At 42.0% G+C, this 19,037-nt stretch overlaps 1 protein-coding gene and 1 long non-coding RNA gene across 2 annotated transcripts in view; one reads left to right on the top strand and one right to left on the bottom strand.

Annotated features, from left to right (window-relative positions):
- The window catches only part of LOC141164781 (uncharacterized), an 18,730-nt gene extending 9,566 nt beyond the window's left edge, over positions 1–9,164 (bottom strand). Inside the window, exon 1 of the long non-coding RNA XR_012250944.1 lies at positions 8,772–9,164. This is a non-coding gene — a long non-coding RNA (uncharacterized lncRNA). The remainder of the gene's footprint in view (positions 1–8,771) is intronic.
- RAD52 (RAD52 homolog, DNA repair protein) lies at positions 8,993–19,037 on the top strand. Its single transcript, XM_073650331.1, has 12 exons — positions 8,993–9,277; positions 14,728–14,820; positions 15,239–15,340; positions 15,840–15,933; positions 16,009–16,076; positions 16,356–16,474; positions 16,649–16,724; positions 16,963–17,156; positions 17,305–17,465; positions 17,651–17,743; positions 18,396–18,599; positions 18,790–19,037. The coding sequence occupies exons 2-12, from the start codon at positions 14,740–14,742 to the stop codon at positions 18,840–18,842; spliced, it is 1,245 nt and encodes a 414-aa protein (XP_073506432.1). The 5' UTR covers positions 8,993–9,277; positions 14,728–14,739; the 3' UTR covers positions 18,843–19,037.

The raw sequence follows: 19,037 nt of genomic DNA, 5'->3' as shown, positions 1-19,037 counted from the left end.
TAATTATTCTAATTTACTGAGATAATGACTTTTGTGTTCTCATTGGCTGTAAGCCATAATCATCAACACTAACAGAAATAACCACGTGAAATAGATCACTCTGTGTGTAATGACTCTATATAATAGATCACTCTGTGTAATGACTCTATATAATAGATCCCTCTGTGTAATGACTCTATATAATAGATTACTCTGTGTGTAATGACTATATAATAGATCCCTCTGTGTGTAATGACTCTAATAGATCCCTCTGTGTGTAATGACTCTATAATAGATCCCTCTGTGTGTAATGACTCTATATAATAGATCGCTCTGCGTGTAATGACTCTATATAATAGATCGCTCTGCGTGTAATGACTCTATATAATAGATCCGTGTGTAATGACTCTATATAATAGATCCCTCTGTGTGTAATGACTCTATATAATAGATCCCTCTGCGTGTAATGACTCTATATAATAGATCCCTCTGCGTGTAATGACTCTATATAATAGATCCCTCTGCGTGTAATGACTCTATATAATAGATCCCTCTGCGTGTAATGACTATATAATAGATCGCTCTGCGTGTAATGACTCTATATAATAGATCGCTCTGCGTGTAATGACTCTATATAATAGATCCCTCTGCGTGTAATGACTCTATATAATAGATACCTCTGCGTGTAATGACTATATAATAGATCCCTCTGCGTGTAATGACTCTATATAATAGATCCCTCTGCGTGTAATGACTCTGTATAATAGATCCCTCTGCGTGTAATGACTCTATATAATAGATCCCTCTGCGTGTAATGACTCTGTATAATAGATCCCTCTGCGTGTAATGACTCTGTATAATAGATCCCTCTGCGTGTAATGACTCTGTATAATAGATCGCTCTGCGTGTAATGACTCTGTATAATAGATCACTCTGCGTATAATGACTCTGTATAATAGATCCCTCTGCGTGTAATGACTCTGTATAATAGATCCCTCTGCGTGTAATGACTCTGTATAATAGATCCCTCTGCGTGTAATGACTATATAATAGATCCCTCTACGTGTAATGACTCTATATAATAGATCCCTCTGCGTGTAATGACTATATAATAGATCCCTCTGCGTGTAATGACTATATAATAGATCCCTCTGCGCGTAATGACTCTATATAATAGATCCCTCTGCGCGTAATGACTCTATATAATAGATCCCTCTGCGCGTAATGACTAATAGATCCCTCTGCGCGTAATGACTCTATATAATAGATCCCTCTGCGCGTAATGACTCTATATAATAGATCCTTCTGCGCGTAATGACTCTACATAATAGATCCCTCTGCGCGTGATGACTCTATATAATAGATCCCTCTGCGCGTGATTACTCTATATAATAGATCCCTCTGCGCGTAATGACTCTGTATAATAGATCCCTCTGCGCGTAATGACTCTGTATAATAGATCCCTCTGCGCGTAATGACTCTATAATAGATCCCTCTGCGCGTAATGACTCTGTATAATAGATCCCTCTGCGCGTAATGACTCTGTATAATAGATCCCTCTGCGCGTAATGACTCTGTATAATAGATCCCTCTGCGCGTAATGACTCTGTATAATAGATCCCTCTGCGCGTAATGACTCTGTATAATAGATCCCTCTGCGCGTAATGACTCTGTATAATAGATCGCTCTGCGCGTAATGACTCTATAATAGATCGCTCTGCGCGTAATGACTCTGTATAATAGATCGCTCTGCGCGTAATGACTCTGTATAATAGATCCCTCTGCGCGTAATGACTCTGTATAATAGATCCCTCTGCGCGTAATGACTCTGTATAATAGATCCCTCTGCGCGTAATGACTCTGTATAATAGATCCCTCTGCGCGTAATGACTCTGTATAATAGATCCCTCTGCGCGTAATGACTCTGTATAATAGATCCCTCTGCGCGTAATGACTCTGTATAATAGATCCCTCTGCGCGTAATGACTCTGTATAATAGATCCCTCTGCGCGTAATGACTCTGTATAATAGATCCCTCTGCGCGTAATGACTCTGTATAATAGATCCCTCTGCGCGTAATGACTCTGTATAATAGATCCCTCTGCGCGTAATGACTCTGTATAATAGATCCCTCTGCGCGTAATGACTCTGTATAATAGATCCCTCTGCGCGTAATGACTCTGTATAATAGATCCCTCTGCGCGTAATGACTCTGTATAATAGATCGCTCTGCGTGTAATGACTCTGTATAATAGATCCCTCTGCGCGTAATGACTCTGTATAATAGATCCCTCTGCGTGTAATGACTCTGTATAATAGATCCCTCTGCGTGTAATGACTCTGTATAATAGATCCCTCTGCGTGTAATGACTATATAATAGATCCCTCTGCGTGTAATGACTCTATATAATAGATCCCTCTGCGTGTAATGACTATATAATAGATCTCTCTGCGTGTAATGACTATATAATAGATCCCTCTGCGCGTAATGACTCTATATAATAGATCCCTCTGCGCGTAATGACTCTATATAATAGATCCCTCTGCGCGTAATGACTATATAATAGATCCCTCTGCGCGTAATGACTCTATATAATAGATCCCTCTGCGCGTAATGACTCTACATAATAGATCCCTCTGCGCGTGATGACTCTATATAATAGATCCCTCTGCGCGTGATGACTCTGTATAATAGATCCCTCTGCGCGTAATGACTCTGTATAATAGATCCCTCTGCGCGTAATGACTCTGTATAATAGATCCCTCTGCGCGTAATGACTCTGTATAATAGATCCCTCTGCGCGTAATGACTCTATAATAGATCCCTCTGCGCGTAATGACTCTGTATAATAGATCCCTCTGCGCGTAATGACTCTGTATAATAGATCCCTCTGCGCGTAATGACTCTGTATAATAGATCCCTCTGCGCGTAATGACTCTGTATAATAGATCCCTCTGCGCGTAATGACTCTGTATAATAGATCGCTCTGCGCGTAATGACTCTATAATAGATCGCTCTGCGCGTAATGACTCTGTATAATAGATCGCTCTGCGCGTAATGACTCTGTATAATAGATCCCTCTGCGCGTAATGACTCTGTATAATAGATCCCTCTGCGCGTAATGACTCTGTATAATAGATCCCTCTGCGCGTAATGACTCTGTATAATAGATCCCTCTGCGCGTAATGACTCTGTATAATAGATCCCTCTGCGCGTAATGACTCTGTATAATAGATCCCTCTGCGCGTAATGACTCTGTATAATAGATCCCTCTGCGCGTAATGACTCTGTATAATAGATCCCTCTGCGCGTAATGACTCTGTATAATAGATCCCTCTGCGCGTAATGACTCTGTATAATAGATCCCTCTGCGCGTAATGACTCTGTATAATAGATCCCTCTGCGCGTAATGACTCTGTATAATAGATCCCTCTGCGCGTAATGACTCTGTATAATAGATCCCTCTGCGCGTAATGACTCTGTATAATAGATCCCTCTGCGCGTAATGACTCTGTATAATAGATCCCTCTGCGCGTAATGACTCTGTATAATAGATCCCTCTGCGCGTAATGACTCTGTATAATAGATCCCTCTGCGCGTAATGACTCTGTATAATAGATCCCTCTGCGCGTAATGACTCTGTATAATAGATCCCTCTGCGCGTAATGACTCTGTATAATAGATCCCTCTGCGCGTAATGACTCTGTATAATAGATCCCTCTGCGCGTAATGACTCTGTATAATAGATCCCTCTGCGCGTAATGACTGTATAATAGATCCCTCTGCGCGTAATGACTGTATAATAGATCCCTCTGCGCGTAATGACTGTATAATAGATCCCTCTGCGCGTAATGACTCTGTATAATAGATCCCTCTGCGCGTAATGACTCTGTATAATAGATCCCTCTGCGCGTAATGACTCTGTATAATAGATCCCTCTGCGCGTATTGACTCTGTATAATAGATCCCTCTGCGCGTAATGACTCTGTATAATAGATCCCTCTGCGCGTATTGACTCTGTATAATAGATCCCTCTGCGCGTAATGACTCTGTATAATAGATCCCTCTGCGCGTAATGACTCTGTATAATAGATCCCTCTGCGCGTAATGACTCTGTATAATAGATCCCTCTGCGCGTAATGACTCTGTATAATAGATCCCTCTGCGCGTAATGACTCTGTATAATAGATCCCTCTGCGCGTAATGACTCTGTATAATAGATCCCTCTGCGCGTAATGACTCTATATAATAGATCCCTCTGCGCGTAATGACTCTATATAATAGATCCCTCTGCGCGTAATGACTCTATATAATAGATCGCTCTGCGCGTAATGACTCTATATAATAGATCCCTCTGCGTGTAATGACTCTATATAATAGATCCCTCTGCGTGTAATGACTCTATATAATAGATCCCTCTGCGTGTAATGACTCTATATAATAGATCGCTCTGCGTGTAATGACTCTCTATAATAGATCCCTCTGTGTGAAATGACTCAATATAATAGATCCCTCTGTGTGTAATGACTCTATAGAATAGATCCCTCTGGGTGTAATGATTCTATAGAATAGATCCCTCTGCGTGTAATGACTCTATAGAATAGATCCCTCTGCGTGTAATGACTCTATAGAATAGATCCCTCTGCGTGTAATGACTCTATAGAATAGATCCCTCTGCGTGTAATGACTCTATAGAATAGATCCCTCTGCGTGTAATGACTCAATAGAATAGATCCCTCTGCGCGTAATGACTCTATATAATAGATCCCTCTGCGCGTAATGACTCTATATAATAGATCCCTCTGCGCGTAATGACTAATAGATCCCTCTGCGCGTAATGACTCTATATAATAGATCCCTCTGCGCGTAATGACGCTATATAATAGATCCCTCTGCGCGTAATGACTCTACATAATAGATCCCTCTGCGCGTGATGACTCTATATAATAGATCGCTCTGCGTGTAATGACTCTATAGAATAGATCCCTCTGCGTGTAACGACTCTATAGAATAGATCCCTCTGCGTGTAACGACTCTATAGAATAGATCCCTCTGCGTGTAACGACTCTATAGAATAGATCCCTCTGCGCGTATTGACTCTGTATAATAGATCCCTCTGCGCGTAATGACTCTGTATAATAGATCCCTCTGCGCGTATTGACTCTGTATAATAGATCCCTCTGCGCGTAATGACTCTGTATAATAGATCCCTCTGCGCGTAATGACTCTGTATAATAGATCCCTCTGCGCGTAATGACTCTGTATAATAGATCCCTCTGCGCGTAATGACTCTGTATAATAGATCCCTCTGCGCGTAATGACTCTGTATAATAGATCCCTCTGCGCGTAATGACTCTGTATAATAGATCCCTCTGCGCGTAATGACTCTATATAATAGATCCCTCTGCGCGTAATGACTCTATATAATAGATCCCTCTGCGCGTAATGACTCTATATAATAGATCCCTCTGCGTGTAATGACTCTATATAATAGATCCCTCTGCGTGTAATGACTCTATATAATAGATCCCTCTGCGTGTAATGACTCTATATAATAGATCGCTCTGCGTGTAATGACTCTCTATAATAGATCCCTCTGTGTGAAATGACTCAATATAATAGATCCCTCTGTGTGTAATGACTCTATAGAATAGATCCCTCTGGGTGTAATGATTCTATAGAATAGATCCCTCTGCGTGTAATGACTCTATAGAATAGATCCCTCTGCGTGTAATGACTCTATAGAATAGATCCCTCTGCGTGTAATGACTCTATAGAATAGATCCCTCTGCGTGTAATGACTCTATAGAATAGATCCCTCTGCGTGTAATGACTCTATAGAATAGATCCCTCTGCGTGTAATGACTCTATAGAATAGATCCCTCTGCGTGTAATGACTCTATAGAATAGATCCCTCTGCGTGTAATGACTCTATATAATAGATCCCTCTGCGCGTAATGACTCTATATAATAGATCCCTCTGCGCGTAATGACTAATAGATCCCTCTGCGCGTAATGACTCTATATAATAGATCCCTCTGCGCGTAATGACTCTATATAATAGATCCCTCTGCGCGTAATGACTCTACATAATAGATCCCTCTGCGCGTGATGACTCTATATAATAGATCCCTCTGCGCGTGATGACTCTATATAATAGATCCCTCTGCGCGTAATGACTCTGTATAATAGATCCCTCTGCGCGTAATGACTCTGTATAATAGATTCCTCTGCGCGTAATGACTCTATAATAGATCCCTCTGCGCGTAATGACTCTGTATAATAGATCCCTCTGCGCGTAATGACTCTGTATAATAGATCCCTCTGCGCGTAATGACTCTGTATAATAGATCCCTCTGCGCGTAATGACTCTGTATAATAGATCCCTCTGCGCGTAATGACTCTGTATAATAGATCGCTCTGCGCGTAATGACTCTATAATAGATCGCTCTGCGCGTAATGACTCTGTATAATAGATCGCTCTGCGCGTAATGACTCTGTATAATAGATCCCTCTGCGCGTAATGACTCTGTATAATAGATCCCTCTGCGCATAATGACTCTGTATAATAGATCCCTCTGCGCGTAATGACTCTGTATAATAGATCGCTCTGCGCGTAATGACTCTATAATAGATCGCTCTGCGCGTAATGACTCTGTATAATAGATCCCTCTGCGCGTAATGACTCTGTATAATAGATCCCTCTGCGCGTAATGACTCTGTATAATAGATCCCTCTGCGCGTAATGACTCTGTATAATAGATCCCTCTGCGCGTAATGACTCTGTATAATAGATCCCTCTGCGCGTAATGACTCTGTATAATAGATCCCTCTGCGCGTAATGACTCTGTATAATAGATCCCTCTGCGCGTAATGACTCTGTATAATAGATCCCTCTGCGCGTAATGACTCTGTATAATAGATCCCTCTGCGCGTAATGACTCTGTATAATAGATCCCTCTGCGCGTAATGACTCTGTATAATAGATCCCTCTGCGCGTAATGACTCCGTATAATAGATCCCTCTGCGCGTAATGACTCCGTATAATAGATCCCTCTGCGCGTAATGACTCTGTATAATAGATCCCTCTGCGCGTAATGACTCTGTATAATAGATCCCTCTGCGCGTAATGACTCTGTATAATAGATCCCTCTGCGCGTAATGACTCTGTATAATAGATCCCTCTGCGCGTAATGACTCTGTATAATAGATCCCTCTGCGCGTAATGACTCTGTATAATAGATCCCTCTGCGCGTAATGACTCTGTATAATAGATCCCTCTGCGCGTAATGACTCTGTATAATAGATCCCTCTGCGCGTAATGACTCTGTATAATAGATCCCTCTGCGCGTAATGACTCTGTATAATAGATCCCTCTGCGCGTAATGACTCTGTATAATAGATCCCTCTGCGCGTAATGACTGTATAATAGATCCCTCTGCGCGTAATGACTCTGTATAATAGATCCCTCTGCGCGTAATGACTCTGTATAATAGATCCCTCTGCGCGTAATGACTCTGTATAATAGATCCCTCTGCGCGTAATGACTCTGTATAATAGATCCCTCTGCGCGTAATGACTCTGTATAATAGATCCCTCTGCGCGTAATGACTCTGTATAATAGATCCCTCTGCGCGTAATGACTCTGTATAATAGATCCCTCTGCGCGTAATGACTCTGTATAATAGATCCCTCTGCGCGTAATGACTCTATATAATAGATCGCTCTGCGTGTAATGACTCTATATAATAGATCCCTCTGCGTGTAATGACTCTATATAATAGATCCCTCTGCGTGTAATGACTCTATATAATAGATCGCTCTGCGTGTAATGACTCTATATAATAGATCGTTCTGCGTGTAATGACTCTCTATAATAGATCCCTCTGCGTGAAATGACTCTATAGAATAGATCCCTCTGGGTGTAATGATTCTATAGAATAGATCCCTCTGGGTGTAATGACTCTATAGAATAGATCCCTCTGCGTGTAATGACTCTATAGAATAGATCCCTCTGCGTGTAACGACTCTATAGAATAGATCCCTCTGCGTGTAACGACTCTATAGAATAGATCCCTCTGCGTGTAACGACTCTATAGAATAGATCCCTCTGCGTGTAACGACTCTATAGAATAGATCCCTCTGCGTGTAACGTCTCTATAGAATAGATCCCTCTGCGTGTAACGACTCTATAGAATAGATCCCTCTGCGTGTAACGACTCTATAGAATAGATCCCTCTGCGTGTAACGACTCTATAGAATAGATCCCTCTGCGTGTAACGACTCTATAGAATAGATCCCTCTGCGTGTAATGACTCTATATAATAGATCCCTCTGCGTGTAATGACTCTATATAATAGATCCCTCTGCGTGTAATGACTCTATATAATAGATCGCTCTGCGTGTAATGACTCTATATAATAGATCGTTCTGCGTGTAATGACTCTCTATAATAGATCCCTCTGCGTGAAATGACTCTATAGAATAGATCCCTCTGGGTGTAATGACTCTATATAATAGATCCCTCTGCGTGTAATGACTCTATAGAATAGATCCCTCTGCGTGTAATGACTCTATAGAATAGATCCCTCTGCGTGTAATGACTCTATATAATAGATCCCTCTGCGTGTAATGACTCTATAGAATAGATCCCTCTGCGTGTAATGACTCTATATAATAGATCCCTCTGTGTCATGTCTCTATATAATATAGGAGCTTCACTTTTTGTATTGAAGAACTGAAATAAATTAACTTTTTGGCGATAGTCTAATTTAGTGAGATGCATCTGTACCTGGTAATCACTATTGGGGGGATTTCTTCAGTTGATGTGGAACTACAACTCTCAGGATGCCCTGTCAGCGGCTGGATGGCCTATAGTTGCGGTCAGCACATACAGGGTGGGCGGATGAGTTATGTGACTGAGCCGCAGCCCCCACACCCCCAAGTTCTTCACACACGACCCCACTCTCTGTGGCTGGAGCACCAAGATGGCGGCCGCGGGCTCCAGCCCTGAGGAGCGCCCCCTGGAGCTCCCCGGGTGCCCTGCAGCTCTGTGCGGTCCTCCTCCCCCGCCGTGCTCTCCCGGGGCTCCGCTCACACCTCACTGCCGCCATTATCGCCCCCGCCTCACCACAGGACAGAGCCGTCACTGTCTGCTGAGGTGAAGCCGCCGCATCCCGACATGCACTGCGAGCGAGGACTCTGATCGGCTGGCGGCCGAAGGCGGGAACGACAAGCGGAAGCTGAGGCGCAGAAGACGGCGGCGTCTGAGGGAGAGGGAGGACGCCTACCTCCTGCGTAATACTCTATATATACCTTATATTCCTGTATATAACACTGTATATCTACATAATACCCTCATATAATACCGTGTATGTGCATTATACCACTATATAATACTGTATATGGATATTATATCCCTATATAATACGTGTATGTACATTATACCTCTATATAATACTGTATATGTACATTATACCCCTATACAATACTATATATGTACATTTTAACCCTATATAACACTGTGTATGTACATTATACCTCTATATAATACTGTATATGTACATTATACCCCTATATAATACTGTATATGTACATTATACCCCTATATAATACTGTATATGTACATTATACTCCTATATAATACTGTATATGAACATTATACCCCTATACAATACTATATATGTACATTATAACCCTATATAACACAGTGTATGTACATTATACCCCTATATAATACTATATATGTACATTATATCCCTATGTAATACTGTATATGTACATTATACTCCTATATAATACTGTATATGTACATTATACTCCTATATAATACTGTATATGAACATTATACCCCTATACAATACTATATATGTACATTATAACCCTATATAACACTGTGTATGTACATTATACCCCTATATAATACTATATATGTACATTATATCCCTATATAATACTGTATATGTACATTATACCCCTATACAATACTATATATGTACATTATACCCCTATATAATACTGTATATGTACATTATACCCCCATATAATACTGTATATGAACATTATACCCCCATATAATACTGTATATGAACATTATACCACCATATAATACTGTATATGTACATTATACCCCTATATAATACTGTATATGTACATTATACCACCATATAATACTGTATATGAACATTATACCCCCATATAATACTGTATATGTACATTATACCCCTATATAATACTGTATATGTACATTATACCACCATATAATACTGTATATGAACATTATACCCCCATATAATACTGTATATGAACATTATACCACCATATAATACTGTATATGTACATTATACCCCTATATAATACTGTATATGTACATTATACTCCTATATAATACTGTATATGTACATTATACTCCTATATAATACTGTATATGTACATTATACCACCATATAATACTGTATATGAACATTATACCCCCATATAATACTGTATATGAACATTATACCACCATATAATACTGTATATGTACATTATACCCCTATATAATACTGTATATGTACATTATACTCCTATATAATACTGTATATGTACATTATACCACCATATAATACTGTATATGTACATTATACCACCATATAATACTGTATATGAACATTATACCCATATATATATATATATATATATATATACTGTATGTACAGTACAGACCAAAAGTTTGGACACACCTTCTCATTTAAGGATTTTTCTGTATTTTCTTGACTATGAAAATTGTACATTCACACTGAAGGCATCAAAACTATGAATTACCACATGTGGAATTATATACTTAACAAAAAAGTGTGAAACAACTGAAAATATGTCTTATATTCTAGGTTCTTCACAGTAGCCACCTTTTGCTTTGATGACTGCTGCTTGGTTTGGGGTGGGCTGGACCGCAGAGTGAAGGCAAAAGGGCCAACAAGTGCTAAGCATCTCTGGGAACTCCTTCAAGATTGTTGGAAGACCATTTCCGGTGACTACCTCTTGAAGCTCATCAAGAGAATGCCAAGAGTGTGCAAAGCAGTCATCAAAGCAAAAGGTGGCTACTGTGAAGAACCTAGAATATAAGACATATTTTCAGTTGTTTCACACTTTTTTGTTAAGTATATAATTCCACATGTGGTAATTCATAGTTTTGATGCCTTCAGTGTGAATGTACAATTTTCATAGTCATGAAAATACAGAAAAATCTTTAAATGAGAAGGTGTGTCCAAACGTTTGGTCTGTACTGTACATGATACCCCTATATACAGTATATGTACATTATATTATTAGAGTTTGTCATATCTCACTTCACATTTATTCACGGATGTACACCACCAATAAGGCCATAGACTAATGGGAAGGGGGAAAAAGACAGTGAATAAATAAAATGAAACTTCATTTCAACAATATATTAAAAATAGATTTCACATGCACCCGTATGGATGCATATAAGGTCCTATTATCAACAATCTCAGGGTTACAAGTCCATCTCCAGAGATCTTGATGTTCCTTTGTCCACGATGTACAGCATAATCAAGACGTCGCAGGATAGTCCAGATAGTGGATAAGCCCCAACCAAGATCCAAAGAAATCCAAGCTGTCCTGCAGGCTCAGGTGCATCAGTGTCAGCGCGAAGTGTCCGTCCACATGTGAATGAAATGAAACGCTATGGCAGGAGACCCTGGAGGACCCCACTGCTGACACAGAGGCATAAAAAAGCTAGACTTCAGTTTACCAAAATGTATGTGGTTAAGCCAAAATTCTTCTCGGAAAGCGCCTTGTGGACAGATGAGACCAAGATAGAGCTTTGTGGTAAAGCACATCATTCTACTATTTACCAAAAATGGAATGAGGCCAACAAAGAAAAGAACACAGTACCTACAGTCAAATATGGTGGAGGGTCACTGATGTTTTGGGGTTATTTTGCTGCTTCTGGCACTGGGTGCCTTGACTGTGTGCAAGGCATCATGAAATCTGAAGATTACAAAGGATTTTGGGTGGCAATGTATTGCCCAGTGTCAGAAAGCTGGATGTGCGTCCTAGGTCATGGGTCTTCCAGCAGGATAATGACCCCAAGCATACTTCAAGAAGCCCCCAGAAATGGGTGAAAACAAAGCGCTGGAGAGTTCTGAAGAGGCAGCAATGAGTCCGGATCTAAATCCCATTGACCCCTGTGGAGAGATCTTACAAGACGTCTTCAGATATGAGAGACCTGGAGACGATTGTAAGAAGAGTCCAAGATCCCAGCTGAGGAGGAAGAAGCTGATGGTTATAGGAAGCGACTGATTGCAGAAATTTATTCCAGAAGGCGACACCAAATATTATGGAGGGGAAATAATTGTGTCCGGAACATTTTGGGGGTTTTCTGTGAAATTATCTCCAATTTGCCTTTTTTTCCTGTTTTTTGTGTTGTTCAAAAACACACAAAGGAAATAAACCTGTGTATAAGAAAACATGTAAAAGGCTATGTTCACATGTTGCGTTTTTGCTGTGTTTTTTTTTCTGCAAGCAAAACCTGCTTTCTTGACAGTAAAAGAGCAACCTAAAACAGCAGTTTTTTGGTGCCCTTTTTTCCACGTTTTTGTCAGTGTCCCTTTGTCTCTTGTGCATGCTGATAAAGTTTAGTGCATGAAAAAAATAATCTGATTCAACTTCCTCAGGTTTTGGCATCAAATACCTGCATTTTTTGCTGCATTTTTGCATTTATTCATTGCTTTCAATTGGTGGAAAACGCTGAAAGAAGAGACGTGCTGCATTTTGCAAAAAGACAGCTCTTTGACAAAAAAAAAACAAGATGTGTGCATGAGATTTCTGAAATCTCATAGACTTTGCTGGTACTGTAAAACGTAGCTGAAAATTTGCATAAAAAAAAAAAACGCATCATGTGAACATAGCCTAATTGTGATAATTTTCTGGGAGAAATACTTCATTTTCTGGAACAATTTCAAGGGTGTCAGCACTTTCAGCCATGCCTGTATGTACATTACACCCCTATATAGTACGGTATATAATCATTATACGCCTGTATAACACTGTATATGTACATTGCTTTATATAATATACAGTACAGACCAAAAGTTTGGACACATCTCATTTAAAGATTTTTCCGTATTTTCATGACTATGAAAATTGTCCATCAAAACTATGAATTACCAAATGTGGAATTATATACTTAACAAAAAAGTGTGAAACAACTGAAAATATGTCTTATATTCTAGGGTCTTCACAGTAGCCACCTTTTGCTTTGATGGCTGCTTTGCACACTCTTGGCATTCTCTTGATGAGCTTCAAGAGGTAGTCACCGGAAATGGTCTTCCAACAATCTTGAAGGAGTTCCCAGAGATGCTTAGCACTTGTTGGCCCTTTTGCCTTCACTCTGTGGTCCAGCTCACCCCAAACCATCTCGATTGGGTTCAGGTCTGGTGACTGTGGAGGCCAGGTCATCTGGTTTAGCCCCCCCATCACTCTCCTTCTTGGTCAAATAGCCCTTACACAGCCTGGAGGTGTTTGGGGTCATTGTCCTGTTGAAAAATTAATGTTGGTCCAACTAAACGCAAACCGGATGGAATAGCATGCCGCTGCAAGATGCTGTGGTAGCCATGCTGGTTCAGTATGCCTTCAATTTTGAATAAATCCCCAAAAATGTCACCAGCAAAGCCCCCCCACACCATCACACCTCCTCCTCCATGCTTCACTGTGGGAACCAGGCATGTAGAGTCCATCCGTTCACCTTTTCTGCGTCGCACAAAGACACGGTGGCTGGAACCAAAGATCTCAAATTTGGACTCATCAGACCAAAGCACAGATTTCCACTGGTCTAATGTCCATTCCTTGTGTTCTTTAGCCCAAACAAGTCTCTTCTGCTTGTTGCCTGTCCTTAGCAGTGGTTTCCTAGCAGCTATTTTACCATGAAGGCCTGCTGCACAAAGTCTCCTCTTAACAGTTGTTGTAGAGATGTGTCTGCTGCTAGAACTCTGTGTGGCATTGACCTGGTCTCTAATCTGAGCTGCTGTTAACCTGCGATTTCTGAGGCTGGTGACTCGGATAAACTTATCCTCAGAAGCAGAGGTGACTCTTGGTCTTCCTTTCCTGGGGCGGTCCTCATGTAAGCCAGTTTCTTTGTAGCGCTTGATGCTTTTTGCAACTGTACTTGGGGACACTTTGAAAGTTTGCCCAATTTTTCGCACTGACTGACCTTCATTTCTTAAAGTAATGATGGCCACTCGTTTTTCTCTACTTAGCTGCTTTTTTCTTGCCATAATACAAATTCTAACAGTCTATTCAGTAGGACTATCAGCTGTGTATCCACCTGACTTCTGCACAACACAACTGATGGTCCCAACCCCATTTATAAGGCAAGAAATCCCACTTATTAAACCTGACAGGGCACACCTGTGAAGTGAAAACCATTTCCGGTGACTACCTCTTGAAGCTCATCAAGAGAATGCCAAGAGTGTGCAAAGCAGTCATCAAAGCAAAAGGTGGCTACTTTGAAGAACCTAGAATATAAGACAGATTTTCAGTTGTTTCACACTTTTTTGTTAAGTCTATAATTCCACATGTGGTAATTCATAGTTTTGATGCCTTCAGTGTGAATGTACAATTTTCAAAGTCATGAAAGTACAGAAAAATCTTTAAATGAGAAGGTGTGTCCAAACTTTTGGTCTGTACTGTATGTATATAATATAACCTTTTGTTTATGTGTCTGTTTTCTTTGACGTTTCCAGCTGGGGACGACAATGTCTGTGGGAAAGATCAGAGACGCGATGAAGTCGGGGGAGACGGGACCTAGCGGGGGCCAACCTCCGAGCTTTGGACAGGTAGTTGGATGTGCCTGTACATAACCACGGGGTCCATATAATATCTTACCGCCCAGTGATATCATCGTCATCTCTCGTCCGGCTCTGCTGCCGAACTACAACTCCCTGAATCCTATGACCGACCGATCCGGCAGGTGCTGACAGCTGCCGGCTGGATGTGCTGGGAGATGACGTGTTACATCAGCTGGACAGACACAGATCGTGGACCTTGTGATGTCCTGAAGGGATATATTATAAGCTGATAATATATAGGTGGGATATGCCGTCTCTTCATGACTGGTGAGGACCGAACCACCATCCTGCGAACGATCCAGCACAGTGTCTACGTCACACGATTTCCCTGCACATCGGCAACTACTGATAACCCACTGCTTTATTGCATTTTATTTTATAATTTTATTTCTTCTTCTCTTTGCAGCATAAGTACAGTGCAGATGAATACCAGGCCATACAGAGCGCCCTGCGCCAGAAGCTCGGACCGGAGTACATCAGCAGCCGGCAGGCAGGCGGGGGGCAGAAGGTGGGTGGCGACGGCCGCCTCGTACAGCCCCATTGCGGCATTTCTGTGCCCTTATTGTGGACTCTAGGCGCTGAACTGTAAGGCTGTGTGCACACAGAGGTTTTTTTTAGAAGTTTTCTTTGGACTCTTCCTCTGCATGTTAATTGTAAAGCTACTGCACAGTTTATAGGTTCAGTGTTTTTTCTGCTTCAGAAAACCTGGAAGGGAAAAAGACCGCTCCTATCGCTTCTTTGCAGCGACTCCTGATAAAAAAAAGCAAAAAACAAAATGAATAAAACCTTCAAGAGAAAAAAAAAAATGCTCCAAAGACGGAGCGTTTACCGAAGCAGTAAAAAAAAATCTCGTTTTTTTTACCTCTTGTTAACAAATAAAAATCTGTGAGTGTGAATGAAGCCTTACATTTCTCACTCTCATCACAAAGCCAAAAATAAGGAGATTCGTGCTCATCCCGGGAGGATGAAATGCGATAATTTTATCATTTTCTTTTCTTCCTTTTCAGGTCTGTTACATCGAGGGGCACAAGGTGATCAGTTTGGCCAATGAGATGTTTGGATACAACGGATGGTCGCATTCTGTAACTCAGCAAAATGTCGGTGAGAGTCGGTAACATCCACGATACGAGGACGATCGGCAGCGGCAGATTTACTGAACGATTTCTACTCCTGCAGATTTTGTGGACCTGAGTAACGGCAGGTTTTATGTCGGGGTCTGCGCATTTGTAAAGGTCCAGCTGAAGGTAATCTGTTTTATTCTATCGTTTCTGCGCAGATAGAATGATTCAATCGATTGTGAACTGTAGAAATAAGCAAATAGATTCTCAGGACCCCAGTCCGGCGGTCACGTCATTATCCGTGGCCACCCGACGGGAGCCCTGCGACCTGCGTCCTATCTGCCAGCATCCCTAGACTTAGCATTGCGTCACACCATCCCTGCAAACCAGACTGGATCATTGGAAAGCGTATGTATAGTGACCGAGAGGCTGAAGTCACCGTCCTCTTCCATTTGTGACACGTAGGACGGCTCTTACCACGAAGATGTCGGCTATGGCGTCAGCGAGGGGCTGAAGTCTAAAGCTCTTTCTTTGGAGAAAGCTCGGAAGGAAGCGGTAACGGACGGGCTGAAGAGAGCGCTGAAGTAAGAAAAATCCCCCCCCCCCACCTATAAAAATCTTTCTAATTCCCGTCGCCTTTTTTTATTAGCTCTTTGTGATAGTTTTATCAGTTTGCACTTTTTAAATAAGGTCAGTTATTATATTTATTTATCCCGGGGATCATCACACAATTAATTTATGTGTTTTTACTATTCTAGGTGCTTCGGCAATGTTCTTGGCAACTGCATAATGGACAAAGATTATCTCCGCGCTGTTAATAAACTTCCAAAATTGGTGAGAAATTTATATAAAGACATTAAATAATTACATGTAATATCACCATTGTCCACCAGGGGGCAGGTTTAGTCCCAGATTTACTTTGTGAAGATCGACGTAAAGAAACTGTAATGACACAGATGTCAGTATTTGTAGTTGCCAGACCCCGGCTTTTTTGGAGGGGCGCTGCTTATATTTGTGTAAATTCGGGGGTGTTACAATTGGTAAAATATCTCTCTTTCCCTCCATGTTTTAGCCTCAGGGGGAGCTGGATTTGGCTCAGACGAAGCGTCAGGACTACGACGCCGCACTGGAAAACGTGCGATATAATAGTTTCCTTCAAGAACAGAAAATTGCAGATGGAGCATCGGATCCGCAAAAGACCAAAGAGGCGTCACCGACCGAATGGCAGCAAGAAACAAACAGCGACAACAACCAAAGTGGTCCCAGGTACCTCACCGGAGGCGAAATGGCTGCACCCGAGCATCCGTGTACCATCACCCAGAAGAGGAATATTGGATGGACCGTGTACACATTGTGGCCATAATTGCCTGAATATTTAAATGTAAAAACCTGTAAATGTTCCTTTTGATACCAGCAGCTCCGGGTGTGGGTTGGCGAGTTCGGTGGCTCAGCCCGAGATGGACGCCACGTTCCAACGCAAACTGCGGCAAAAGCAAATGCAACAGCGATTCCGCGAGGAGATGGAGAAGAAGCAATGCCGGGATCCGGGGCCCGCTACGGACACAGGGAGAGGCGGTGAGAATAAAGCCAAATTCATTACAAAAGATTCCCAGGACCCTGTAGGTAGTCAGTGACCGCTGGGCCAGAGCCTTTATTTACAGGGGTCTTTATGCTTCTTACACTCATCCGCTTCTACATTAACGATGATCATAAAGATAAATGATGTGTCATGTACTGACCTAATCCTCTCCTTTCTGCAGGAGCATCTACCGCTTTGAGGGTCCCACCTGTCGGACACAGCACCCCGGCATCAGTGCTGGCCGCAGCTGCTCCCCCTGATGAGTATCTGCCAGGTGAGGCTATGCACCGTCACCTTTTGCAAACCTGAAATTGCTGCTTGAATATAAGGCACAAAAATATAGGTGATCTGTACATTTAATAAATAAATATATTTCCGCTAATCTGGTGCATTGACTGCTTTCTGTTACACTAAAGCTTCCCACCAAAATCTACCGAGACCCCCGTAGACGCTAATGTCGGATTTCAAGAGCTGATAAGATTGGGGCGGCTGCCGGCCGACATCTGTTTATGACTGGAAGAGAAAATGTCTACACGAAAAAGCCGCTGCCCCACCAGCCGTCTATAGGGGCCGCTATATGCGTCCGTATGAGGTGGACACTACTGCTGCCGCCGCCTCGTAATCACTGACGTCTCCACAGGGCTCAGACCCCTGCACCTGAGCGGCCGATCTTATATTCCGCTCCTTTTCGCAGCCCCAGGTTTTTGCACAGCACACGTATAATATACGACACGTAGCAGACGTGGACGGTGAGCGGCTCAGGACAGTCTGCTCTGCCCGACAAAGGGGGGCACAGGATTAGAAAAACACGGCTCTTACAGGATCGGCACCCGTCATGTAACAAGGGACAGTCAGTCAATTGACTGTCACTTGCATATTCTCAGCCTTCACTTTTTGGTAATCTCTCATTTTTTTGGCATTTTCAGATGACCCGGAGCTTTGGAACATCCCTGTAGAGTTCGAGGGCTTCTCCAACGCCACCATGCCGGCAGCGGCTGGAACCCCCCTCGCCCACCATCAGATGCTGACACGGAGCAAGACCCCCCAGAGACCCAACAACGAGCGGCAGCCGATGAGAGCGATGTCTTGGAACCAGACGGTTGGAAACGCAGCCGGACAGCAGCGAACAGGTGACAGAAATGTGCTTTTATAGAGCGGCCGTTCTGCTCCTTCCCCGAGGATGTCATGAAGCTTTAATACTTTTTTTTTTTTCTAAATCCCAAATCATTTCATTTTTATAAAACGTGTCTTATTGATAGATATATATATATATATATATATATATATATATATATATGTATATATTTTTATATTTTGAAGATAAAGGCCCGCACTGTCATGACATGAAGAAGCGGCGGCTCGACGCCACGTGACTGAGGTCTCCCTGCGCACCTTCTCCTGCCGATCGCCGTCACTTTAAGAATATGGATCGTTAAATTCTGCATCTGACGAGTAAAGGAGCGAGGGTTCCCGCCTGCGGACGGTGACAGATCTGCTGGTTTGTTTTATAGGATTGTGATGTTTTATTCTTGTTTAATAAAAGAAAAGTTACGTTTTATTATTGAACA

This window comes from Phyllobates terribilis, unplaced genomic scaffold (genome assembly GCF_046119375.1).
Source record: "Phyllobates terribilis strain yellow unplaced genomic scaffold, ASM4611937v1 Scaffold_10__3_contigs__length_209671492, whole genome shotgun sequence".
NCBI classification, from domain to species: Eukaryota; Metazoa; Chordata; class Amphibia; order Anura; family Dendrobatidae; genus Phyllobates; species Phyllobates terribilis.
This window is presented reverse-complemented; position numbering and strand designations above follow the sequence as displayed.

Excerpts from the sequence above, each read along its gene's own strand:
- RAD52 (XM_073650331.1), top strand. The coding sequence starts at position 14,740 with ATGTCTGTGGGAAAGATCAGAGACGCGATGAAGTCGGGGGAGACGGGA. Across the intron at positions 16,475-16,648 it reads GGGCTGAAGAGAGCGCTGAA|GTGCTTCGGCAATGTTCTTG; the intron begins GTAAGAAAAATC and ends TTACTATTCTAG. Across the intron at positions 17,466-17,650 it reads TACGGACACAGGGAGAGGCG|GAGCATCTACCGCTTTGAGG; the intron begins GTGAGAATAAAG and ends TCCTTTCTGCAG.